This window comes from Delphinapterus leucas, chromosome 21 (assembly GCF_059928025.1).
Source record: "Delphinapterus leucas isolate spDelLeu-1000000601 "Yukka" chromosome 21, BTC_Dleu_Yukka2, whole genome shotgun sequence".
Classification (NCBI taxonomy): Eukaryota; Metazoa; Chordata; class Mammalia; order Artiodactyla; family Monodontidae; genus Delphinapterus; species Delphinapterus leucas.
The window spans coordinates 204,017-224,904 of NC_143149.1; the positions used below are offsets into that span (position 1 = coordinate 204,017).

Here is a 20,888-nt window from a genome sequence, read left to right on the forward strand (position 1 = left end):
TGTTACCACAGGCAACAGTATACTTAAACTGTATTTGCACGGGAAATGTTTTCTGTCTTTAACTCTTTAATCCCAACATTTCAGAAGAAAGTGCGACCAGTATGAAGTTTTAATTTTCGTTAATTATTGTAATAACAAGGTCAACTGAGGAAGTCCTTACTTTATAAAGCAAAAGAGAGTAAATGTGTAATAGTAGGTAAATATATTTCAAAATATCAACAACAAAAATGAGAAGTGTTAATATTTTCAGCATTAACTCTTGGTACGGAAAAGTCTGAGCTGTTTCAGAAGGCAAACATTCACATGATACTCTCCCAACGGAGGCAGCTCTAGGTTTCATCAGACTCTTCTCTATAAATAACCGTTCACCTGACCACAGGTGAACTCCTCTACTCCTTCATTCAACAAATAGCTATTGGGAGCGTTCTACGTGCACTGCAAGCTTCCAGGAGCCGTGGGAGCCACAGAGATAATGGCACAGCTTGCATTTTAGAAAATACTTTCACATTTCATTCTGTACATTCTGTGACACACATGTCGCAAGACTGTGACATGCTGATGGTAAATGAAAGTTTGCACTAAGAAAAAGAGAAGTGAAATTAAAACATGTAAGGTAAACAATTTCAGCTAATTCTCTTTTAAAATTTCTTTGGTAGAAACTGCAGTGACTGCACTTTTTATTGGTAGGCAATTTATTGATCCCAGGTCTTCTCCCATCTGTTTCTATCCGATAAAGCTTTAATCTGAAGGCTTTTTAGACACTAGGCTAGCTAGAAAGCTGGACACATACAAATGGGAATTTGGGCTGAAAAGTTTAATCTTTCTTTGCAAGGTATTTGTACATAAAGATAGATACAGCATGTAACAGATCTAGGAACTACTGTCACAAAAGTCATAGAAAACAGGTGTTTTTCAACTGTGAAGTGTGTTTTTTTCCCCCCATAATCTCCTTGTGGTTTTGGTAAAACTGTGACCATTGTCAAACCTCTCACATCCCTTCTTTACGAAAGTACCAAGTACCCTTAAAAGGTGTAAATTAGACATGTAGTACTATAAGAATGTGAGGGGAAATATTACAGACATGCACTAGGATTCTGGGAGTCTGCCAGCTCACTAGTAACGACAAACACCAAGGAAGCCTGGCAGGGATTCAGAGTCCCCTCTGGCTCTTCTAGAACCTTCACATCCAGTCTCATATATCCGAGTCAGCACAGAATAAGCAGAAACTGTCGTTGTCAAGGCTCTGACGAGTAGAGGTGGGGGGTTGCGTGTATCCATCAACAATCTCAGACTTACACAGACAGAAGGGGCCACTCTGTCAGAATCCAGAGGGTGCTTCCGGAGGGGCTGCCTGATGATGGCACTCCTTTACGCACTTACTTTTGAACGTGTTTTAACGTTTCTCACCCTTAGAAAGGGTGGACCCTTGCTCATTCGCAGCTAAATTATAAGAATGTACAGAAAGAAAAAAATGATCATTTGTCATTCTGATATGATGATTCTGAATTACTTAGGTTAAATGCTCTATTTTTTTTTCCTGTCTTGTACAGTAATACACTGTTTTGCAAAGTGCATAAATGTTTCTTGGAAATTTTTAAATCATGTCTTTGCTGCAGACATCTAAAGGAAAATTAACAAAAACACTGTTTTCTGAAAGCAATATTTGTTTCTTTTATTAGAAAAGCTGTTTCTCAAGTACTGTAAAGTACTATATTCTTAAGTTGTAGCAAACACACGTTTATACGCCTGTGTGTGTATATAATTATGAGGTTTATATTTGGTGGAATACTTCAATAATGCTTTTTGGAATAGTTGCCTTTATTGTAATTTATCTAGATGTAAGACTTAACAGATATACTTTAAATATGATGTGTAATGGGTCTGTATTAGTGCAAATATCATTGTGATTTATTTTAATTAATTAAAAACTTTCATTCTTGCAAACAGTGCTTGCCCATTATATTCACAAGACAGGTTTGCCAACTCAACCTCTACCTTAGCAGTCATGTTGATTCTTCACTAAGTCTGAAATTCTTGGAGAGTGTTTAGTACTAGAGAAATGTGTCTTCTTTGTGTACCATAATATTAAAAAAGTAAAAATCCCAAATTTGTTTATACTATCCCACATCAACTCCACCAATGGAGTATATCCATTTCTCATTGTAGGTCATTAGTGAACCTGTATATGTGTTGCAGAAGTCCATGCGTCAGTAGTAACCCACATGACGAACTTCTGTGCATTGTCAATTCCCGGGAACAAATAAGAACACATTCAAACATGGCTCACAGAGCAGAGCTTGAGTCCTAGACTGTACTAAAACCTTATTTCTCTATTTTCGCCCCTGCTTTTAAACCGAAACCCTACAAATGCCACCATCATTTCCTGAAGATCTTATAATCAGAGCAGCTCTCCTGCCCAGTCTCATCTGACGGGAACATTTTTACTGTACTCTTTTTTCGCCTCTTTGGCAACAGAGCCTGCTATCACTTTGAAAGGAAGTGCTTGCCATTAACTTCCAATTTATTCCTTTCCTATTGTGATCCTAAAATGAGCAAAAGGAATGCTAAGAACAGAATTTTAATGTAATTCAATTGCAAAGGTTTGTTCCGCTGACAAAATCATGCTGCTGGGTAACATTCATTTTATGAAAAGGGAATCTGTGAAAAAAAGAAAAGCAATCCAAGGTACAGGAGAACTAAGCCTAATGTGTAAGTTCTATTCCAGAAAAGTTGTATGGAAAATATTTGTATATTGGATCATTTTTTTCTACTGACTTTTCTCATAATTTTGGAGCTGTGTTCCTAAAGAAAGTACATTTGCTTCTGCATTTCGAGAACATCCCACTAAGGAACTCAATATTCATTTCCAGGAGTATTTTGCATTGGTCAGCATGCCGTCTCTGCACATCTAATTTCCCCTTATGATTTGTGCAATGTTACTGGAATGAACAAGTAATGGAAAGTGATTTTACACAGTCACAAAATGTGACTGTTCAAAGAGCACGTTGCCTGGGCCACTCCTCCACAAATTTAGTAGAATACCCCAGCGGGACGCTCCTTCTACTTTTTCATATGCTTTCAGAGTGACCAGCTATTTCATTTGCATTTAGTGGTAAGGTCCTTAGAGGTGGAGTTTAGATTCTCCAATAACTGATGATAAAAAGTTAAGCCCTTCTATCTGTGGTGCTGATGGGTTCAGCTAAGTTCATTGTAAATGTTTTTAAAGTTTCCCTTCAGTGACAGCTCCGAAAACAGTCAGCTTTAGCACATGGGCAAATATAAACCCCAAAAGCTTTTGCCTAAAGCCAAGGCTGCAGTATGTTTCCCCAAAAGTTTGCTGCTAATATATTAGGTCTGTATGAAGTAAAATATTAAATTAATCTTTAAGCAGAAGTAGATTGACCTCGATGGTAATGAAACTTAAGCTTCAGGGCTCCCCACCTGCCTGGGTCCCTTCCAAGGCCCTGAGTCTAATTTTGTCTTTTTTTTTTTTTTTTTTCTGAAAAAGGGATCCCCAAATTACAGAATCTCCAGGCCCCCCAAAAAGCTGAATCCCACTTGCCCTTAAGATTGTACTATTATTATCCACACTACTGTACATAAAATAGATAAACAACAAGGACCTACTGTATAGCACAGGGAACTATATTCGATATCTTGTAATAACTTATAATGGAAAATAACCTGAAAAAGAAATATATATATATATGTATAACTGAATCATTTTGCTGTACACCTGAAACTAACACAACATTGTAAACCAGCTATACTTCGATAAAAACAAATAAACAGAAAAAGGATTATGCTGTTATTATTTTAGATTACATTATTATATCACAGTATTTTATAATCAGAGTAGAATTTTGATTTACTTACTCAAAAAATGTTGTCCATCCAGTTTCATCGCTTTTAGTGGCTAAAAGGCCGCTGTTGCCATGGTAAGTAAACAAAACTAATTCCAGTCCTTGAGCGGTCATGCTTTTCAAACATCCATTTGTTCCTATGGTCAACCATATCACCTGGTTATCAGGAGACACCACTCGAACTGGCATCCGATTTGGGTCCCGTCTAATCCTAAGGGTATTGCCGTTACTGTCGGTCACAGCAGTAATATCATTGTCATTGCTGTAGCTAAAATTGTACAGATAATCGCCAGTGACTAAACTCACAGTATACTGGTGAGTGCCATTGACGTCAAAGATATAGAGTTCTTGATCAGTTGGAGAGGCAACTTCATAGAAGTTCATAGAGTTAAGTAAAGGCTTGTTCTTTGACACAGCCCGGATCCGAATGTTTCCTAGGTCTGCAATGTACAGGGTACCATCCGGAGAGGCGGCAAGGGAGGATGGAGCGCTCAGTTTGGCATCTTTGGCATAGCCATCTCCGCTCTGGTAGCAGTCACAATTGGCATCGTTTTTGCAGTCACACTCTGACGGTATCCCAGCAACCAGGGAGATCTCCCCATCTGTGGTGACTTGCCTTATCCGGTTAATTTTCTTTTCGTCGGTTTCAGTGATGTACAGGACCCCACTGTAGGACACAGCAATGGCAGTAGCCGACTCCAGGGTCGTCTGAACTGCGTGCTTGCCCACAGAATATTCCACTCCTGGCACCTGGCAATGCATGGGCCGCCCAGCAGCAATGCGCACTTGACGATTTTCAGTGATCTGTAAAACTACATTATTATCCAGGACATAAATGGAGTTATCCATAGGGTTAATGGCTAGGTCAGTGGGCCATTCCAGACGTACCTTCATAAAAAAGAAATGGTCTGGTTACTCAGTTACTGAGCTGCTGTTAACCTGTCAGAAGAGTAAATTAGAAATTTACGTAAGGGGAAATTACCATTGATTTGGTAAACTGTTTAAAAATTGTTTTTAAAATAGATACAGTGAAATAAACTTAAAAAGTTTTGAGTGGAGACAAATGTAGGAAATAAAATTTTATTTAAAAATGCAGCTCATTGAAAGATTTGCAAGTTCTAGCCAAAGAGCAAATGAATCATAAGTAGTGAGTTAACACATATCAATGAGATGTGAACATACTTGTTCCTTTTAGCAGTAACAATCACCCAGTGCGGAGCTTTCTAGGTTATGAATACATTAGTGTTCCCTTGTGTTTTTAATCAGGCCAATAGTAAAGTTTCTAATTCTAAATATAAGTCCCTGAGGACTAATCCTAGTGGGTTCTCTCTACTACTTAAGGACCTCACGCAATCAAAAGATTAGAGATTTAAGCTGTTTTGTTCTTTTTGGAATATCTGCATGCTGCTACTTTACTGGTATTTTATTACAAATGATTAGCACTTCTTAGTGATAACTGTTCTGTATCTCACTGAATTCTTCAAATGCAGAGCTGGAGAAGAAAATAACTTTTTATTAGCTCCTGAGACACATTTTAGTGGAACAGCTTTACCACAACGACTGATGCCCATGCCATGCGCCCATGCCATGCGCCCATGCCACGCGCGGTTTAACACAGTGTCATCTTAGTGTACTGACACAGTAAATCAAGTCACTTAGAAGAAAGACAGACAATTGGGTGTAATGTCTTCACTACCTGGCTGATGTGCATGCTCGTGTCACAAGTTAAAGGTCTGGCTGAAGTCAGATCGTTAGAGCCTAGGAGAGTTGATATGATTCCATTCTGATCAACTTTTCTGATCATGGTTCCATCAACAAAGTAGATTAATCCATTTTTATCGATCGCCATTCCTGTATCCAAGAGAAGTAACAGTTATTAATCTTTCAAAAGTGATTAATTTTAATTAAATGTTCAGGCCCATCACGAAACTCAACATTTAACCCCAGTGATAACATGGGCAGTAGACAGCAAGTTAAGACTGCAGATTGCAAACACATTAGGAAAAACCCAACATAGGCATTCATGTTACGTTTAAGTGTAAAATGTAATAAAGAACCGAAGTTTGTTAGAATCTGTCCTTCGTGTGTGAATCATGTAAGTAGTACCTGTGTTTTAAATATAAACACTGTACAGTGTTGTCACCTATAAATTATAGAAACAGGTCATATTCTGTTACACTGAACTTTATATTCTAACAAAAACAGATCTAAGCCAAGGTTAGTGTTTTATTGACCTTGTTACAATGAAATTTGCTAGTATGAATAACTCAGCACAACAAATACTTTTTTTCCAGTCCTTGTTCACATAATAGTATCTAGTTATAATGAAAAAAAAAACCAAAAACCCCAAAAAACACAAAGTCTCAAACCAAAAAACACTGCAATGAATGGCATAAAACATGAGGAAGGAGTCAGTCCTGACTGGTTTAAAAGCTAGAAACCATCATCACATAGAATTTTAGCCCTTGTTACCTCCAGAAATTCCTCACAGCAAGTATTTTTTTCCATGGCATAGAAACAGAAGTTTAATAGCTCTAAACTGGGTGAGAGCTAATAGGGTTGCTTAGTGCTGGCTTTTTTGTGTGTGTGTGTGGTATGCGGGCCTCTCACTGTTGCGGCCTCTCCCGTTGCGGAGCACAGGCTCTGGACGTGCAGGCTCCACAGCACGTGGGATCTTCCCGGACCGGGACACGAACCCGGGTCCCCTGCACCGGCAGGCGGGCTCTCAACCACTGCGCCACCAGGGAAGCCCAGCGATGGCTTTTAAGGAGGCCTGGGACTCATTCATGACAAAGAAATTCCGGGACAATGGAAAAAAAAAAAAAAAGAATTCAGATACTTCCTTGAAGTTGAACAGGACGTGACCTGAATGATATCGGGTAGTTGCTTGATTCTTTCAAAAGCTGAAAAAAAATGGTACGATAAAAAATGCCAAGAACCTAATATTTACTGTAAAATCAACTTAGGATTCTAGCAGTTTCACACTAAGTAGCTTTTAAAAGCACTAGATGTGAATCAGCTTTTCCAGAACACAACTGAGGGTAAAATGTTAGACGCAGCATGCAACACAGTCAGGCACTAACGGGATTTTCCACATTTTTTTTTTTTTTAATAAAAAGAAATCCTCAAATTGATAAATGCCAGTACCTTTGGGACTCATGAGCGTGGCTTCCACAGCCTTCCCTCCATCCCCACATCTGGCTTCATCAAAAGGAAGGCATTGTTCTCCTGTCCCTGCAACCACTTCAGCATTTTTAGTCAAGTCTTTTGCACCCGTGAGTGACTTCGGGCGATAAATCCTGCGAGTGTTAGTGTCAGAAACATACAAATCCCCTGAGACTGGATCAGTTGCAAGGTAGTATCTATGAGCTGGGCTGCTGCTGTAAAGAAAGATGATACATAAACATCACAAAGAAAGTTACTCCTAAAACACAGAAATTGAAAGCAAAATAAAACAGTTGATGAGAAACTAATTATAAACCGAGACCCCCCCGGCCCCCCCCCCCCCCCCCCGATCAACGGCTGGAAGAATTGGTGGCAACCTCTAACGTGACTGCTTTCCTTCCTTGTCTGTTGCTGAGGATTTAACAATTTAGGAAACGGCCATCTTAAAAATAATCACCTTTACAAGGCAACATGCTTCCAGCCTGAAACAAAGAAGCAAGTTCTCGGAATCTTTTTGGTTCAATGCAAAGCCATTAACATACAGCCTTTGAGTGATAGGCTTCAAGTTTATTCCAGGGGACCGGTGTCTCTACCAAACTCACCAGTGAAGTATTAACATACTAGTGATTTTACTTGCATCTCACGGTAGGGAAATCTCCTGTCTTCTCTTGCAATCAAACCAAAACCACCTGGCTCCAAAAAAATTACTTTTTTTGAAAGAAAAAAAAAAAGTAGTGCTGTGTCTGTCTGGGTTGCTCTACTGGAATCCAGAAAGGTAATCTGACGCAGTGACAACGTCTGTTCTGAGCTATGGGGTTAAATACTAAAATGAGGCCATTCAAGAGAAGGAGGCAGTCTTAGTGGCCTAACGCACTGAGTCAGAATGCTGGGTTCATCACTTCAATTTTTAAAATTTGCAAATTAAGCTGCTCTAAAACATGTCTATGAATTTGGTGACATACAGACATTTGTTCACAATACAGAGTACTTCAATTTTATAAATCTAAATTAGTGCAAATGTAAAATATGTTATGTCCCGTTACCTGTAAAAACGGTTAAGACCAACGTTAGCAAGGAATGGACAAATTATGACATATAGTTGAAATTGCCAGGTAATCCCCTTACGTATACTTAACACCACATTCTTGGAATTAATGTAATTTTGTACTGTGTGCAAATATTGCCTTCTGAAAAAAAAAATTCTAAAAAGAGTTTAAATGATTTGGTACCTTGACAAAGACGTCAACAGGCAGGAATCTCTGAGATTCCACAAGTCTTTCGATGACAAAATTGGTTTTACTGATTTTGTTCTCATTCTCTTTCTCTCTCCACACACACACACTTACAGGCTTGTTTCCATTTATTTTATATGTAGATATTTAAAATACGTAGTATAACTCTAACTACATGAAAATATTTATCCTGAGTAATGGTTTAGTAGTTTTCTCATTACTAGTTAGGTTCTAATGAAGCAGTTCTCACTACTTAGTGCTCTTCTTTTTAAGTGGTGAGCACGCGCACTTGACCCTGCTGTGAAAGGCTCTGCTGTGAAAGGCCCTGCTGTGAAAGGCTCTGCTGTGAAAGGCTCTGCTGTGAAAGGCTCTGCTGTGAAAGGCTCTAGTGTTGTTCACTGGTGTTTCTCACATTGGTAGAGGGGACAGCTGGCCACACATGGGGTCTGTAGAGGCCTCTGGGGCTCTAGAAAGCTCTGTGGCGGTGATGTTGGTAGACAAACACCCAGACCCACAAAGGCTTGAACGCCTTCAGATTCTCCTTTCCAGCCTTTAATATCTTTTAGTGACAAGAAACAGGTTAGAGCAAGAGGTCCTGAGTGTGTAAATATGAGGGAAAAGGGTGAAAAGTGATATGAAGAACTCATAAAGAGATGCAAAAAGCCATCTGACATAAAAGCCCTTCAGAACTACTGGGTTAGACCTGATGATCAACTTGCCATGCTCAGTGTTATTGTTTCATGTTTATAAGTTGATGCCTGAGATTTAATTTTATTTAATTTTTATTTTTAAATTTAAAAAAGTTATTTATTTGTTTTCGGCTGCATCGGGTCTTAGTTGCAGGATCTTTCATAGCAGCCCGTGGGCTCTTTGTTGAGGTGCGGCGGGCTTAGCTGCCCCACGGCACGTGGGATTTTAGTTCCCTGAACAGGGATCGAACCCGTGCCCCCTGCACTGGGAGCGCCGAGCTTTAACCACTGGACCGCCAGGGAAGTCCCGATGCCTGAAGTTTTAAATGCAACGAGACATATGGTGTTCCTTAGTGAGGTAGTTTATTACTCTGTAATGAAGTGAAAAGTTACATATCAGTATAACATTCAGAGCAATTTTATAGAAGCTTTCCTCCCCCCCATAATCAGTCTGATCTTCCAGGTATGTATATATAGCTGGTGACACAGCTGCAACTCAATCAAGCTGGGTCTATTTTGGAAGACATGACATTGGAGAGATTCTTTAGTCTTTCCTATCTCCCTGATTACATACTAATTATTGTACAGTTGGTTGTAAATATACATACATACATTTTATTTTCTTGCCAGTTGTATAGCTATGAGCATGACCTTTGGACCAGATTGCCTAGGTCTGAACATTAGCTGCATCACTAACTGTGTGACCTTGAGCAAGAAAGCTAACTTATCTTTGCCTCAGATTCCTTATCTGTAAAAGTGATAATAATGCAGGTTTCATAGGATGCTGAGAGGATTACATGAACTAGTACAAGTACAATCCTTAGAACACTGCCTGCCACACAGTATATACTCAGTAAGCATTAGCTGGGCTTCCCCGGTGGCGCAGTGGTTAAGAATCCGCCTGCTAGTGCAGGGGACACGGGTTCGAGCCCTGGTCCGGGAAGATCCCACATGCCGCGGAGCAACTAAGCCCACGCGCCACAACTACTGAGTCTGCACTCTAGAGCCCGCGAGCCACAACTACTGAAGCCCGTGTACCTAGAGCCTGTGCTCCGCAACAAGAGAAGCCACCGCAATGAGAAGCCCGCACACCGCAACAAAGAGTGGCCTCTGCCTGCCACAACTAGAGAAAGCCCGCGCACAGCAGCGAAGACCCAACACAGCCAAAAATAAATAAAATAAATTTATAAATAATAAATTTAAAAAATTTAAAAATGTTTTTAAAAAATAAGCATTAGCTATTCTTTTTTTTTTTTTTTTTTTCCCACAGTACACGGGCCTCTCACTGTTGCGGCCTCTCCCGTTGCGGAACACAGGCTCCAGACGCGCAGGCTCAGCGGCCGTGGCTCACGGGTCCAGCCGCTCCGCGGCATGTGGGATCTTCCCGGACTGGGGCACAGACCCGTGTCCCCTGCATCGGCAGGTGGACTCTCAACCACTGCGCCACCAGGGAAGCCCCCCTAGCTATTCTTAATATTGGCTTGTATCCTGTCTCCTCTTACATTGCTACGTCTTTTTGCCTTGTAACTCTAGCCAGTGTAGAAGTGTAATAATTACTGTTAACTAAACTATAACTTGACTTCTGAAAATGTAAAGAAGAAAAAAAATTCTCTAAATTTGGATACGTTCTAATTTGTTTCGTTGGTCCTGCTGTTATACTATAACATCGAAACTACTAAAACGACGCAGATCCTTCTTAAAACATCCAGTTTGAATTGTTTCTAGAGCAATGATGATAAAGGTAAATGAAGAATGCATACTTTTTCATGATGTTCCTCATTCTGAGAAAAAACAACAGATTTCTGAGATGCTGCTTGAGTAGCAGTGGCACTCTCTTCAGCTATAGGGCATGAGTTTTCTTGGTCCAAAAATAATGGACATTCGAGTCATAAGCTTTGCCTTTATTGGCATAACTTTTATTCCAGTGGGACAGTAGTAAGAGAAGGTCCAAAGTGGTGCTTTACATTTGCTATTTCCTGTCCTGAAGCACTCCTTCCTTGAGGACACAGAAATTTCTAAACCAAGCAGTATATGCCAGTGGCTTGAAAGATGTCCACCAAGTGAAGGCTCGAATCTTGCAGAGAACTCTACTGTCCAGAAGAACAAATGTGGAGGAGCACGTGGCCCTGGAGAAGAGAATTTGCTCCTGGAAATACTCCCCACAGACTAGCAGGAAACGAGAGCTCCATCCACTGCCGGCAGGGCAGCGTGCTATGGCAACCTAGAGCTGCTTCTTGGGTCCCAGCCTTCCCTAAATGAAAGAAGGGATCTGTACTGAAACACTAAAAGAAGAGACAAGTGAGTTTGGAAATTTGCAGTTGCCAGGCTGGTGGCAAGAAGCTCTGAGCCACATGTGCGACGTGTCTGGGATTCAAGGACACCTGATCTAAGCACAGAGTTTTCTGACAGCGGTTCTTGTCCTTCTGCCTTCCTGAAAAGCCAAAGCCCTGGAGAGGCTGGGAAGGTGGTACAAACGGGTGATGAGCTTTTAGATCAGTAATACATCTGTGAACACGGGAGGCTATGATGACTGCAAACGGTCAGCCGCTGGCAGCTGGGGGTGCAGGAAATGGGGGGAAATCTCTATTCAGCAGAAGTACAATAGCCTTCTTGTGTGACTGACTGGGAGTTTCATTTCAGAAAGGTTTATGATAACATTGAGATTGTGACTAATAGCAGCAAAATCAAAGAAACTGAGATCAAGAGAAGAGCCTTTACTATTACTGTGTCTTGATTCTTAACTCACCCTGAACTGCCTAGATCATCACAACTACCAAGCCGTTTTCTCTGCATCTTCCTCAGTTAGATACAGACCCGGTGGTAAATGCAGACTAGATTTGCTCATTTATTTTGTCATAATTCAACCTTCTTAGACTTGAGAAATATTTGCAAAGGACAAGCTATAGAATAGATATCATTAGCACTTTTAATCTTTTTAGCTGGAAACTGTACCACAGCCCTTGGAACACAGAGTGTCTGAAGAAGCATAAATTACATTTATGTATAAAATTTCTGGCTAATGAAAGACTGTTTATATTATTGCAAGCAGGGTTTCGGGATGCGATATTCTTGTGCCTGCTTAATTTTTAAATATTAAGTCAATGAGAAGCGCTGAATCAAATTTTTATAGTTTTGTATCTAAACTTTAACCGGTTCAGTTTCACAGAACTGTGATCGACCCTTTCTTTGATCTTTTAATTGGCAATATAAAATTCACAAAGTTTAGTTTTAGACCTCCATGCTTAAATGCCCCTTGGCTGGTATTAGTTAATTAATTTAGTTTCCTTTATTTTGGAATTTTAAAGCATTGGAACAGGAGTGAGCTAAAATTTACTGCCTACAAAAAGGGTTTGTTAGCAAACTAACACTATAAACATGATAAGAGGAAATGTTTAGCGTATATAAAAGAAACTTATTTTCTAAGCATTTCAGAAGCTCCCATTTATGTAAAAAGTTTAATATGTTGGGTAGTATTTATAACTATTCATTAAAGTATAGCTAGAGACTTTGATTTGATACAATATCCTGACAAGTACTTAATAAATTTGGTATGACAGAATATTTTGAATTTTAAAATACTAAGACTACTGTTTTTATATTTATTTTACTATTCAATATTTTTATTCATTCTTTCCCCCCATTAGTCCAATTAATGAGACTGCTGACAGGGCATGAAACACACGTAGAGGAGCAGAAGCGCGCATTTTCCTACTTTACTTAAACATTAACAACCGACTTCTCTGTCCATTTTCATAGATTTAGACATAGTTTTCTTTTTCTTCCTATCACCTATTCCTAAGCCTTTCATGACGTTTATGCTAGCCAGGAAAGTGGGGATAAGGAGAAATCCAGGTGGATCCTATCATCTGGCAAAAGGAAGATGATAGAGGTAGGTAAATAGGAAGAAGCACCTGAAAAGAATTTTAATTTTTAAGCTAAATGAAGAAGCTCCGATGAGCTGAAATATCGTCATTTTGTTTAGGTCAATTTTGATAAATTAGTTACTAAGTGAAGGGAATCCCTATTTTTGTCAATGATTTTGTCCTCTGTTTGATGACTTGAACTCAAAAGCCTTGGTTATTTTCTACATCTTCCTCTTTTTCATCACCCATACACAGTGTGTCCATTCTCTGCCTTCCTTTATTTTATTGGCTGATTGCCTTCATGACTTGCCAGACTATTTCAGGTAGCATCTCGTGGTTTCACGTAACAGCCTTCTAACTGATCTTCAAGTCATCCTGGACACTGATACCAGATTCACCTAAAAGGCCACTCTGAGATGCCGCTATCTTGTTCAAGACCAGACCATGGTTCCCTACTGTCTCTGTTACCCTGTAGGACAGGAGAGGAACTCCTTAGAGCTACCAAGGCCCTGAGCTCTCTGACCCTAACCTGCCTTTCTACCTGTGTCTCTCATTATTACCAATATGGTAATTTTGGCATTATCAAAATTATAATTTTGAAGTGGATCGGGCTCCTCTTAGAACATGTCCCGCTCGTCTCTTTTGAGCAAGTAAGTTGACTTACTCTATATTCTTTTGTTACCGAGTCCAAGCTCACTCTGTTCGCCGCATGACAGCCTAATAAATCGGAGACGCTGTGTTGAGGCAGGGGATACCACTTTATTCGGAAAGCCAGCAGACCGAGAAAGTGGCAGACTACAGTCCCAAAATAACCATCTTATCGGGCTTTGGATGCCAGTTTCTTTTATAACACAGTGAGGGGAGGAGATAAGGAAGTAAAGTAAAAAGGCCACAAGTTTTGGAAATATCTCCTGGAATGGCCAGCCTGGGGGAGGGGATGTGTTAATTTCTTCTTTCTTGCAGCCATCCGCAGGTGGGCAGGGTCCGGATGTTCCCCTGAACAAAGACACTTTGGTTTAACATTCAGGCAGAGCGGCAGGGCTCCCCGGGGCAGGCCATTGTGTATAGACAGTATCCTTTCAGTGAACAAAAGCAGCGGGAAGCAAGGGTTAAAGTAAAAGAAACAGATCCAACAGGTAGTCAGATTGGGCTCCTCCCTGTTTCACTTTATTCATGACTGCCCTCCTTCCTCCTGGTTGTTTTGTGTAAGCAGACTTCACCTTAGAGCTACGGCAAATATCCACCTTCCGGGAAACCTCCGACCCACGCTCCCATTTCCCAGGAATCCCTTCCTGCACAGTTACTCTCGCAGGACAGGCCATGGATGTGATGAAGCGTCAAAGAACGACACTGATGATGTGATTCAGTCCATTACATGCACATCTTGTTTCCCCTACTAGGTTGGGAGTTCTGAGAGCATGGACTTTGTCTCACACTACAATTTGTCCAAGAGCCTAGCACATGGTAAGTGATCAGTTAACACTGACTTAATAAAGACGAAATCAAGTTAAACCCCAAACCAGTTTATTTTACATGCATGGCGCATAAAGGAAATGCAAGCACCCACACGTAGCCAGGATAACGTACAGGGGAGATAATGTACTGAGGAGAATCATGAGAGACGGGTTACAATGAGTATCACTGCCGAACAGCACGAGTTAGTACATAATGAGTTCATTTTATAAAGTATTGTTGATAAAAAAGGTAGCTCTAACCTCATAGATTTTTTTTCCCGAGAGATGATAGTTCTAGGTAATTTGTCAAATGATTGTGAAATAAATCTAGCTTTTTGCACACCCAGGGCATTAGCCCATAGAAACCTGGCCGTTTGGACAGATGAAAACTGGCTGTGTGGTATAGTGCAAAGAACACACTTTTTAAAGGCATTCAAATCTCTGCTCCCCATTTCTTAGTTATGTATCTTGGGGAAGATACATAACCTCCTTGAGCCTCTGTCAGTTCCTGTGTAACCCGGAAGGGCTGTTATGTGGGTCTGCAGCACCGTGTATCTGGCACCGTGCCTGGCGTGGAATAGGCCAGCTTGTTAAAAGGTGGCTGCTTTGATGGGCTTTCTGTATTGCCTCCAGTGTTTTTGCATTTAGTTGGTGCACACACCAGGTTGTCTTCTTTTCTCCACAGTTACTAAGAAGGCAAGGCCAGAAAAAGTTTGATATTCTGCTGTGGTTTCTAAAAGCAGAGCTTTGCAGGCTCAGAAGTCTGGAGAAATTCCGTGTTAGTTTTTGCATGCGGCTGGGCTATTAGCTGGTAGCATAAGATCAATAGGGGAGCTTAGGAAAAGGTCTTAGGACCAGGCCTGGTCATACCGATATGCGACAGCTACACATCTTTCAGCAGAACGTTTTTAATTCCTAGTTGTCAATCTCTACACAAGAGTTTAACTGAGTCATGTGGATTTATTCATCTCAAGGACTTCACATAAATTATCACTAATTCTTCTATCTAATATCATTTTATTAGTTATTTTAATGGCCAAACTACATTTAGCATATCCAATATGTCTTGCTTTTTTTGGCTAGCTTTACTTGCAAACGTATTTTTTTCTCCCCCCCCCTTTTTTTTTTTGCTGTCCTGAGGAAAGTTTTTCAGTCAAAAGTGTCCATATATTATACAAGCTTGCCCCGTACCTTCTCAGCTAAGCGTACAGAGCAAATAGAATCTGGAAAACTTTTGAACCTATATATTTGCTTCGACTATAATCATTCTTAGCCTCGAGGAAAGTCTTTTCTTCCATAATAATGTCAGTGGAGACACTACTTCTTAAAACTCAAATCTAGTAATTCTCTCAACTTAGGAAAACATAAATGGGTTTTAAACACACAGTTTTAACTACAGCAGCAATGAATTTACCAGGAAGTCAATAAAGCTTAACCTTTAGGGCCCCTTCACTTGTATGGGTTCCTTCCAAGACCAATGAGGGCCCTGGCAGTGTATTCAGGCGATCTCATGTTTTTAAAAATTTGCCAAAGTAAACTATTTTTAGATTCTTTTTCTTAAACAGAACCCCCCAAATTGAATAAGCTTTGGGCCCAATAAAGCAGAATCTGCCCTGGCTATTGGTCAAACTCAACTCTCCGTAAACTCTCCCAGCTGTGCTTCAAATGTTCTGTTCTATATGGCTCAGAGTCAGTAACTGAAATTTACAGATTTTTTGTTGTTGTTACATAGAGATGTTCATTATACTAATTTTTTTGTGACAGAATTTACTTTGTTAGCCAACTTGAAAATATAAATTGCACAATAGGAGTTGCAAGATGTTGTATAATAGTAGTTCATTTGAGTAGTTTTCATTCCTTAGATGTTCTGTGATACTGAGTTTCCTCTCATGATGAAATGTTCTTAGAAAACAATGTCAGATAGTCACATTGAAAAGTAAAAAGGACATTCAAAAATATACAATAACTTTTAAGCAAGATGCTTACCTATGTCTAAAATCTTTATTTCTTGGTGGAAGCAGACAAAAAAAGGCGGAGAAAAAAGCATAGTTAGAAAAGGTTTCTATATCATGAGTTGAATACTGAGATTTTAATTATTTTATGGAAAATTCCTAACTTAAGCAGAAATAACACTGGCAATGAATTTTGTAGGTCAAGGCTCATCAAATAACTCACAGAATAGGATGATTTTGACAACCACACTTAAATGAACAATGCAAAACCAGCCATTTGTTACTTTAACTATTGGCATTATGGTTGATGGGTTAACCCAACTTGAAGATCCAATATTCTAGTTGAAAGTTATAGGCTTAGTTGGTTTGCTATTATGTCCCAATACTGTAGGAAAATATTTTACACCTTAATTTCAACCCATGTGAAACAAAAGAGTGACAACCTATATCATAAGGTTATTCCAAAGATAACTGAAGGGGTTTAAAAATCATAGTTCTAGCTTATTGGAGTACAGAGAATTCACTGGAATCAGTGAGACATTTTATACACTGGGTGACTTCATACTCTTTTATGCATTTATGGCACAATATATACGTGTTGGGCTTTTCTTACCTTTAACCAAGAATTTAACTGCTTCCTAAGGAGAATTGTAAACACTGGAAAGGTACGTTTAAATAAATGAATCAGTACGTTAGATTCAACATTTTTTAAATAAAGGCATGTGTAGCTCTGATCAAAGTCCCGAGCTACGCAGAGACATACCTCAGTTCCAAGACGCTCGTCACGTTCCCGGAAGGGAGCATCCGCCGCACGTAGTTGAAGTCCCCCACGTACAGGCTGCCGTCGATCCCACAGGCTAACGCCACTGGGGCCAAGAGTTTATTCCCGTCAGCTGGACCATTGCAGCTCGGGCACGAGATGCTGCGCCTCCGGCCGTTGCCCATGATGCTGCTGACAACAGGAGGCTGTTGGGAGATAAACTGGTTTTCTCCGTTTCCCTTGTACAGTATACCTAGAAGAGAGAAAACGCATTTTTCTTAAGATGAAAGGAGCAGAGATGAAAAGCAAACATGTTCACTCTAGAAACCACAATTCTCTGCCTTTTCGATCTGGACTGAAAACTGTCATCTGAAGTTCTTTCGGAAAGAGCTCCATTCAGTTACCTAGTGTAAGACATTATATGGCAAGATACATAGGATACATCAAAAAATGCCGTCTGTTACGGATTTAAAGAATGTCTGGTGGAAGAAACAAAGGACTAACGAGAAAACTTAAAAACCCAAATTCTCAACATCAGTGATTCTCAAACTTGGCTACACATTGGAACTGACAGGGGAGTTGTAAAAACTACCGATGCTGGGAACTCACCCTGAGGGATGCTGATTTAATTGATTTGGGGTGCAGCCTTGGCACTGAGATTTTTTAAAACTCTCCAGGTGCTCTTAACGTGCAACCGAGTTTGAGAACCATCTCTACACAATGTTCTTTAGGGAACTGCAAGTTTGCCTAATTGTTAAATGATGTCGAAAACATTCTATATTAATCCAACTAATAAAAATGGGCACCGTAAATATGAATTTCTTCTTTATGAGTTTATCACTGATTTTTAAAAGGTTAAATACACTTTCTAGGAAACAGAGGTAGGAAATATATATCAAACATCCAACATACTACTGTACTGCTGAAGAGCGTCCTTCTTGCTCACGCTTCAGCCTGCCTTGAGAATGCATGTGCATGCAACGATTCAAGATCTCAGACGGGACAAAATTGGGAAGGGCAGTTATAATGTCAAGTGAATTCTGCTTTTAGACATGAAAGTGCCAGTAAGTTTAAGAAGACAAAATACCAGTCTGTTCTACTTTGGTCTGCAATGAGAATCTGAGAGAAAATTCCAAATAAATATTTTCATAGTTAGAAACTGGATTTGAGTGGAGATTCTAACTTTATTCATTTACCAGTTTTATACATAGATCACTGGTTCCATTTTGCTCTGATGTAACTGGATGGTCAGCTGTTATTGTTCCATACACATTCAAGATCCTTCTCAATGTGTTATTCTCTGTAAACACCTGTTGTTTATACTTTTTAACAGATGTACTGTTAGAAGAATCAATCCCATGAAAGTACAAACAGGAAACTTGAGAAAGTGTTTTTTCCTCCCACTTTGGGATAATTTTAAAGTGAAGAAGAAAGCAGAATAATTATGCTCCTCTCATAGCTCAGCACATTTTAGGTGAATTCTGGGATTACTTTTTTAATGCTTTGCTATTTGGGTGATGTAATAATCATAGCCAATCTACACAAAGAAATCAGGACTGATAAAAGAGGTTTATTCAAATTCCGGGAAAATCATCTAAATAAGGCTGGATCATAACAGCAGATGAAAGGAATTTTGCCTTGAATATTCATAGAATACATTAATGAGCCCTAAGATCTCTCTTTCTGTGATTACGTTATTTGACAATTACAGGACTACAATCTCCTAGAAGAGACAGTTCTGTAATTTTCATCAGGACAGTCCCACAAAGTTGGCCTACTGCTCTACTGCATCTGACTTATTTCTTCATTTCTTAGGGCAATCGGTCTTTCGTGATTCTCCTCTATTATGACAGAATAGAAAGATGAACATGAGAATATTTATTTCCATGTTCCAGGTGCCTGCACAAACACCTGTCACTGTCTACATTTTTGTCTTCTCTTCTTCCTTAATATATTTCCATAGCTCATCCACCTTGTCATGATTACAAATCACTTTGTTTACTCAATTAGACACACGTCACTTTGAAAAGCCACTACTTGTCAAACTGCTCTTGGATAAAATCTGAAATCACAATCAGTTCTCTGTGAATTAGGTTAGCTTGCATTTTAAAATAATATCTATTTTATAATTTATAACCGTTTTTTTGGAGGATGGAATTTGGCGTGGCCCAGTTTTTACATCTGACCTGATATCTTAATAAAAATTAAGGGCTTCCCTGGTGGCGCAGTGGTTGAGAGTCTGCCTGCCAATGCAGGGGACACGGGTTCGAGCCCTGGTCTGGGAAGATCCCACATGCCGCAGAGCAACTAGGCCCGTGAGCCACAACTACCAAGCCTGCGCGTCTGGAGCCTGTGCTCCGCAACAAGAGAGGCCGTGACAGTGAGAGGCCCGCGCACCGCGATGAAGAGTGGACCCCGCTCGCCGCAACTAGAAAAAGCCCACGCACAGAAACGAAGACCCAACACAGCCAAAAAAAAAAAAAAATGAACTATACATTATTCTCTGGCAGACTGTATGTATTTTTACTATATATATCCACACGCAGAATATCTATGCGTTTCTTAATCCTCCGGAATATGACACTGAGTGTTCAGTATCAGGTACGGGCTTTCCTCAAGTTCTTTGCTTGTACTCTTCTTACTGGTTCATAATCTCTTGGGTGAAATCCTGTGGCGAACTGGTTATGAACTTTACCCCATGTTCTCATCATAACTAAAATGCATGTGGAGAGGTTTTTCCTCCCATTTTGTTGGTAAAGAACTGGAGGAATATAGCAATATGTCAAACCATGTGAAATATAATTGTAGAGAATTTAACTGAGAGCCGCTACTAGCATGGCAGGCACATGGCTTTGCATTTTGAAAGATGTGGTTAAACTTCGTGTGACTGATGTAGCAGGCTTCAGACACTGCTGATGACCAGAGAGGGCATAGAGAGCATCCTCTGGGGTTGGGACACCCCACGTCTCCAAAACATGTGCTGCATGTGGCACTAGTTTTCGGCTCTGCTCCCAACCTTCTGAGGTGCAAAGTGAACTAAAACCTGATGTCCAGGACACAGCCGGAAAGGAAGGAGAGCTTAGCACCGCTATAAACTAGGAAAAGTGCAAAGGGTCTTTCTGTTTTGTCTTTTTCTTACTACTAATTCGCTCAGTACGATTCTCTTCTGGAGGTGAGGCACCAGCATTTTCAAGCACTGGCCTGGAAACTGTTTTAGATTTAGCACGTTTGGAAAGTTTAAAATGTATCCTCTCCAACTATGACAAACTTTTTTTTTTTTTTTTTACAAAAAGAATCAATATCAAAGCAACATTAGTCTGAAAAAGCGGCCATTAATCATAGTTAAATATTTAGTTGTATTGCATGCTCAATTCGGCATTCTGAACCTCAGAAACCTCTGCTAAGAGAAAAGCTAGATTATTTCAACAAGACTGAACTCTTCTTCTCTGGCTATTCGTAAGAGAAGGGCAGACAGTTACTAGCATGGTATATGGTTCAGGATAGGAGGTGAGAGCAAGTTACCTTAGGATTCTGTCTTTCTAGCAAAGCACCTATACATTATCTGAGATGTAGCAGTCATGTGGGTAAAATGTTAGAAACACAGAGAAGACAACAGAATTTGTTTAATGTAAATAATATTCTTTGTGAGATGAAGCGGGTCACATTTTGCAAATAATTTATCTCTTTTGGCTTGTGAGATCTGACATGTTTTTTCACAGCATATTTACTTATAAGGTCTACAACACATAATACTTTTGATTCTTGCTTTTTTTTCTAGATTACTTGCAAAGTCAAATGACAGTATATGTAACCCAATTTGAGTGGGAGAAGTTTTTTCCCTCAAATACAGTCTAAGAAGAACTGAAAAATAATCTAGATACTGAGAACAGACTAATTATTTAAGGATTAA

At 39.8% G+C, this 20,888-nt stretch overlaps 1 protein-coding gene across 1 annotated transcript in view; it reads right to left on the bottom strand.

Moving 5' to 3' along the window:
• TENM3 (teneurin transmembrane protein 3) overlaps positions 1-20,888 on the bottom strand; it is a 318,373-nt gene that overhangs the window by 38,334 nt on the left and 259,151 nt on the right. The window contains exons 18-21 of the mRNA XM_089903558.1: positions 16,982-17,231; positions 7,011-7,243; positions 5,560-5,714; positions 3,877-4,751 (exon numbers count right to left, since the gene is read on the bottom strand). Coding sequence (XP_089759684.1) covers positions 3,877-4,751; positions 5,560-5,714; positions 7,011-7,243; positions 16,982-17,231 — 1,513 coding nt within the window. The remainder of the gene's footprint in view (positions 1-3,876; positions 4,752-5,559; positions 5,715-7,010; positions 7,244-16,981; positions 17,232-20,888) is intronic.